Genomic DNA, 7,065 nt, shown 5'->3' on the forward strand with positions numbered 1-7,065 from the left:
GTCTGTGTGTGTGTGTGTGTGTGTGTGTGTGTGTCCGTCTGTGTCTCCCACAGTGTGTGTGTGTGTTACCTGGGAAGTTGGATGGCGGGGAAGGCGTTGGCACGGCGATGGGAATGCCCACACTGCCGCTGCCACTATTCTCCCTGCTGCTGCTCCGACTGCTGCTGCTGGGATGGCTGCCGCCGCTGCTACCACTAAACACACACACGCACACACGCACAGGGGGAGATACGGACGCACAGAGGGAGACACAAACGGACGCAAACACACGCACACACACACACACACACACACACAGAAAGACAGACAGATATATATGTTATTCAGTATATTGAGGCTTTGTGTGTGATTGCATGAATATCAATTTGATATCAAGTTATTTTTTACAAAGACGTTAAGACACAAGCTGGCGGGAGAAAAGAGGATGTTAGAGCGGCAGAGACGCAGAAAGACAACTGGATGAAGACAAAAAGAAAAGACTAAGACAGACAAGAAGTCAGCTGCCTGTAGAAAAACATCAGAGTGAAAGCAGAGCGATGGCTGTAAGAACAGAGGGACTCGAGTCACTGGCACAGAAGCAAAGAAACAACTAAAAAGCTGCAAACGCAGACTCTGATTGGCTGATTGGATGGGAAAGATCTGAATTTACATAACTGCAGAGGAGAGAAAGGGAACATATTCAAAAATGAAACAATGAATGTGAAGACAGTCAGTTAGTCGGTGCTGAGAGGATGAAAGCAGAACGTTAGAGACTCTAGAGACAAAGAGGCATCTGGAGTGGTAGTTAGAGAAAGCATTAGAGCACGTGTCAGACCACTAGCCGAGAAATCTAGACGCACCCTAGTGGCAGCAACTGTAATCTGCAGCCAGCGTCAGTCTAGCAACTCTTCGTTGGCTTGCAAGCTGGAAAAAAACAATTCTGGTTCTCACCACATAATCACATTATGTATAGAATCGGTGGGCGGGGCTTAACATACATACATAAGAGTGTCGACCATACAGTGGGGTTAAAAAGTTTGGACACCCCAGGAAAAAATTTGTATTAATGTGCATGAAGAAGCCAAGAAAAGATTAAAAAATCTCCTAAGGGCATCAAATGACAGATTAGAAAAGGTGAGTAGAGCAGGTACCATGTGATGAAAGGGCCGTATTCAGGCCGCGAGCCAACATCACATCCTGATGGGAACTCCCCATTGGCTGGGCTCATTCCGAGGAGTGGGACAAACGGTTGTCTTTTGAATTCCCTCTGAATGCCAAAGGACAGCTCTCAAACCAATCAGAGCAAAGCTGGTTGATAATTAAATTTTAAACTCTTCCTTTTTTAACCCTTGTGTTGTCTTCCTATTGACCATGAAAAACGTTTTTCCCTTATCTCAAAGTTTTTGTTGCTCTTTACAAAGCTTTTGTGTGGTTTCTGACGTTTTTTGGTAACTATTTTCAATAACATTTTTTTCAATGTCTTTGTCCTTTTTTTGATGTTTTGTCCACGTTTATGGTGCTATTTTTGTCGTTTTAGAAACTTATTCCCCTTACATTTTGTCACTTTTTCCAGCGTGTTTGACGTTTTCTTCTGGTGTTTTAGATTTTTTTATTTTTTATTTTGTGACTTTCTCCAACATTTTTTACTGTTATTTGCGACTTCCTTTACTTTGGATATAAAAAAACCTTTGAAAACGGGAGGCAAACCTTTGGCAAGTATAACAGCTTGGAAACGCTTCTTGTAGCCAGCCAAGAGTCTCTCAATTCTTGTTTGAGGTATCTTCGCCCATTCTTCCTTCCAAAAATCTTCCAGTTCTTTGAGATTTCTGGGCTGTCTGTCATACACTGCTCTTTTAAGGTCTATCCATGGATTTTCAATTATGTTGAGGTCAGGAGATTGTGAAGGCCATGCCAAAACCTTTAGTTTACGCCTCTTGATGTAATCTAAGGATTTTGAGGTGTGTTTAGGATCGTTATCCATTTGTAGAAGCCATCCTCTCTTTATCTTCACTTTTTTTACAGATGGCATCAAGTTAGCGTCCAAAATTTGCTGACATTTTATTGAATCTATTTTTTTTCTACTCGTGAAATGTTTCCTGTGCCGCTGGCTGCAACACTACCCCAAAGCATGATTGATCCACCCCCATGCTTTACAGTTGGACAGAGGTTCTATTCATTTAATTCTGTGCCCTTTCTTCTCCAAATGTACCTTTTCTCATCCGGCCAAAAAGTTCTATTTAACCTCATCAGTCCACAGAATGTGTTCCCACAATGCATCATGCATGTCTATATGTTGATTTGCAAGCTTCAAAAGCTGATTTTTGTGGTGAGGACGTAGAAGAGGTTTTCTTCTGATGACTCTTCCATGAAGACCATATTTGTACAAATCTCTTTATAGTGGAATGGTGTAGCACAACTCCAGTGTCTGCCAGGTCTTTCTGGATGGATCGTGCAGTCAAACGTGGGTTTGGACTTACTTTCCTCACAATCCTGCCAGCTGTTCTGTCTGATATCTTTCTTGGTCTCCCAGATCTTGCTTTAGCTTCCATTGTTCCTGATGACTGCCAATTCTTAATTACATTCCAAAAAGAGGATATTGGCATCTGAAAACGCTTTGCTATCTTCTTATCTTATCTTGGCAAGATGGCGCTGTGTTGAGTGGCTGTTCCCTTTTGCAGCAGCTCCTGATTGTATGGGTGCTTTGTGTGTTTTTAGTCACTTTATTTTTATTTATTTTTATTCTTTAAGTGTTGTAAATCTGTGTTAACGATGGGGCCTGTACATTTTGGAACTTTTCTTTTAGTTTTATTCTTACTTTGGTTGTTTTTTGTAACTTCATGTTACGCTCAAGGCAGCGGGACTATTGTTTACACACGCGATCAGCTGATAGCGCTGTGTGGACCTGTGCTGCTGCCGGGGGCCAAACATGAAATCCCAACGGAGCTACGAAAGAGACGCCGGGGTTGCAGAGGAGGAATAAAACGGAAGAAAAAAGAAGAAAACACAGGCCTGCCGTCCCAGCGATCATTATGGGGAACGTACAGTTTCTGGGGAATAAGATGGACGAACTAGCAACGCTCATCAGAACTCAGAGGGAGTTCCGCGAGTGCAGTTTACTGTGTTTTACGGAAACATGGCTGCACTCACACATCCCGGACTGTGGTGTGGCGGTATCCGGTTTTTTGACCGTTTGGGTGGACAGGAACGTTACAGAAAGTGGTAAGAATAATGGAGTGGGGGTTGCACTGTTTGTGAGTGAAAGGTGGTGCAAACCGGGACATGTGAATGTGAAGGAACGTTTCTGTAGCCCGGACTTTGAACAGCTGGCTGTGGGGTTCCGTCTGTACTATCTACCGAGGGAGTTTACATCCGCCATAATGATCGCTGTCTACATTCCACCGTCTGCTGATGTGGAGGCAGCTGCTGACGTCATTCACACATGCTTCTCTGGATAAATCCCTCCCGGACTTTAAACAATATATTAACTGCCCCACAAGAGACATAAAACTTTGGACCTCCAGTATGCAAATGCTAAGGTTGCATACAGTGCCACTGCCCTACCCCCCCCCCCTTGGCAAATCAGATCACAATGTTGTCTTGCTGTCTCCTGTGTATGTTCCTTGTGTCCTGCCGCAGCCTGTCCAAAAAGATCTGTGAGGAGGTGGACTCAGGAGGCTGAGGACGCACTGCAGGACTGCTTGGAGTCTACAGACTGGAGCGTGCTTTGTGAGCCACATGGGGAGGACATCAACAAGATGGTTGACTGTATCACAGAAAACATTAAGTTCTGTGAGAACACAACCACGCCCTCCCGGACTGTACGCTGTTTTCCCAACTACAAGCCGTGGACCACCAGTGACCAGAAAGTCCTTCTGAAGGAGAAGAAGACAGCTTTTAGGTCATGGGACAGACCGGAGCTTAAAGAAGTACAGCACTGACTGCGGGATAAACTGAGGGAGTGAAAGAGATCACCGGGTGTGGGGGTAGAAGAGGACAAACACCAGGCTGCAGGGAGAGAGCAAACAAGCTAAACTGTTACTTACAGGTTTAGCTCACTGCCATCCCCCGGCATCAGCCCCTGGGTCCTGAAGACCTGCGCCAGTCGGCTGTCTGGTGTTCTCCAGTACCTCTTCAACCTGAGCCTGAGCTTGCAGAGGGTGCCGCTGTTGTGGAAGACGTCCTGCCTTGTCCCCTCAGTACAACTCAGAGTCATGTCACCTACAGAAGTATTCTGATGCCTACGCTGTTGTAGGGTGTATAAGGGATGGACAGGAGGGCGAGTGCAGGGCACTGGTGGATGACTTTGTGGAGTGGTCTGGTAAGAACTGCCTGCTGCTGAACGTGGATAAGACCAGAGAGATGGTGATCGACTTCAGGAGGAAGGGAACGGCTCCGCAGCCCCTTTGCATCCTGGGAAGTGACGTGGACATGGTGGAGGATTACAGATACCTAGGTGTCAACATCGACAGCAGGCTGAACTGGAAGATCAACAGCACTGCTGTTTACACGAAGGGGATGAGCAGACTCTATTTCCTGAGAAAGCTGAGATCCTTCAACGTGTGCAGCAGGATGTTGGAGATGTTCTAACAGTTTGTTGAAGCCAGCTCTCCTGCAAACAGGACACTTTTGAAGCTGTGGTGGAGAGGAGGTCACTGAACAAACTGTTATCTATCATGGATAACCCTGACCACCCTCTCCACCCCACATTGGTCCAACAGAGGAGCAGCTTCTCTAAGAGGCTCCGACAGCTTCGATGCCGCACGGACTGCTACAGAAAATCATTCATACCACAAGCAATAACACTTTTTAACATGTCATCTCTGGGTGCTAGATAAGACTTTTGGACACCACACTACTTCACTAATGCAACCTGCACAATTGGTTTATTTACAAGTAGCATACATTTTTACATTTTAGCATATTATTTAAGCAGTTGCACATTTTTGTTTCCCCATTCTGTACATATTCAAATATTTGTTCTTTTTTTTACTTTATTCAAATTATTATTTCATATATATTGTATGTATTTATATTTTTCCTAGTATTTAATTTGTATTTATATTCTGTGCTTTGTGACTGATTTTGCTGCTGTAACACCGGAATTTCCCATTTTTCTTGGGATCAATAAACATCTATCTAACTATCTATCTATAGCCTTCTCCTGCTTTCTTTCTATTTTTGTTATTTCCACTCTTCATTCTAACCCCAACCGGTCGTCAGACACCGCCTACCATGAGCCTGGGTCTGTCCGAGGTTTCTGCCTTAAAGGAAGTTTTTCCTCGCCACTGTTGCACTGTTGCTTGCTCTGGAGGAGACTACTAGAACTGTTGGGTCCTTGTAAATTATGGAGTGTGGTCTATCTGTAAAGTGTCTTGAGATAACTCTTGTTATGAATTGATACTATAAATAAAATTGAATTGAATTGAATTGAATTTGTGAGCGTTAACTATTTTCAGTTTTCTTGACAACTGCTTAGAAGAACCCATGGTGCTGGTTGTTGGGGCAAGGTAAGATGAGTCTGGCCATTTAAAACCTTAAGTTTTCCAGACGATGATTGAGAACAATCCATGACACTGTCAGGTCTCAGCTTTCCAAAGGGGGCGATGCATGCTAGAAACTCTGTAGGACGCCCAAACTTTTGCAGACGCCATTTTTTTGTTTTCTGTTATTTTGAAAGTGTAAATGATGGAAATAAAATCTAACTTTTTGTGACATATTATACAAATGTATAATCTGTCATTTGTTGCTTTTTGGAGATTTGTCATCTTTTCTAGGCTTCTTTATGCACATTAATACAATTTTTTACCTGGGGTGTCCAAACTTTCAAACCCCACTGTATATATATTATTAATTGTCAATGGTTGCCACTCTAGAAGACTTGGAGTTAAGCCCTAAAGTCATTCTAAATCCTCATGTTGTCTTCGGGTAAAATTTGACCCGTTTTCAAAGTTTTTTTTATATCCAAAGTAAAGGAAGTTGCAACAGTAAAAAATGTTGGAGGAAGCCACAAAATAAAAAAATAAAAAAATCTAAAACACCAGAAGAAAACGTCAAACACGCTGGAAAAAGTGACAAAATGTAAGGGGAAAAAGTGTCTACAACGACTAAAATAGCACCATAAACGTGGACAAAACATCAAAAAAAAGGACAAAGACATTGAAAAAAATGTTATTGAAAATAGTGACCAAAACACGTCAAAAACCAAACAAAAACTTTGTAAAGAGCAACAAAAACTTTGAGATAAGAGAAAAACGTTTTTCATGGTCAATAGGAAGACAACACAAGGTTTAAAAAAGGAAGAGTTTAAAATTTAATTATCAACCAGCGTTGCTCTGATTGGTTCGAGAGCTGTCCTGTGGCGTTCAGAGGGAATTCAAAAGACAACCGTTTGTCCCACTCCTCGGAATGAGCCCAGCCAATGGGGAGTTCCCAGACCCAACATCAGGATGTGAAGTTGGCTCGCGGTCTGAATACGGACCTTTCATCACATGGTACCTGCTCTGCTCGCCTTTTTAGTTTTTCATCACGTGGTACCTACCCTTCTCGCCTATTTTTGTATTTTCATCACATGATACCTGCTCTACTCGTCTTTTTTAGTTTTGCATCACATGGTACCAGCTCTACTAAAGCATGTCAGTAAACGCCACGTGTGTCCCTTGATGTGATTCTTTTTCCAGCGTGGCGCACAGTTACAAGGCGTTTGACACCCTTGCGCTTTGCCAGCCATGTTTCACACGCCGACAAGGCTACCTGTAGGTTCGGGGTCGGTGGTTGAGTGTGGCGGTGCGGCCCGGACTGAGCAGCGGTCCCACGGCCGGACTGTTTCTGGTTGGGCTGGAGACGTAATCGTTGGGCACCACTGGGGGGCGCACCGGCTCCAGAGTCCTGTAGGGGGAGTTCTTCCTGTACATGTGAGGGTGGAAACAAAGTTAACGGAGGCGTTCCTTCCTGGAGACGTCATCCTCAAACACTCGAGGGCCTGGAACAAAACGCTGGTACGTCAGGTTAGAGTAATAGGTGTTAATAAAAATTTTTTTTTGCTTCTGTCTTTTGGTTGTATGTATGTGTGTGTGAGAGAGAGAGAGA

General features: G+C 43.7%; 1 protein-coding gene across 4 annotated transcripts in view; it reads right to left on the bottom strand.

Moving 5' to 3' along the window:
- LOC117952683 (abl interactor 2-like) overlaps nucleotides 1-7,065 on the bottom strand; it is a 71,316-nt gene that overhangs the window by 6,280 nt on the left and 57,971 nt on the right. For 2 of the 4 annotated variants that reach the window (XM_034885180.1, XM_034885179.1), the window contains 2 exons: nucleotides 6,730-6,882; nucleotides 70-194 (listed from right to left, as the gene is read on the bottom strand). In XM_034885180.1, the coding sequence (XP_034741071.1) occupies nucleotides 70-194; nucleotides 6,730-6,882 (278 nt within the window). The remainder of the gene's footprint in view (nucleotides 1-69; nucleotides 195-6,729; nucleotides 6,883-7,065) is intronic. The other 2 variants (XM_034885182.1, XM_034885181.1) reach the window with 1 other exon arrangement.

Source organism: Etheostoma cragini, chromosome 11 (assembly GCF_013103735.1).
Source record: "Etheostoma cragini isolate CJK2018 chromosome 11, CSU_Ecrag_1.0, whole genome shotgun sequence".
Classification (NCBI taxonomy): Eukaryota; Metazoa; Chordata; class Actinopteri; order Perciformes; family Percidae; genus Etheostoma; species Etheostoma cragini.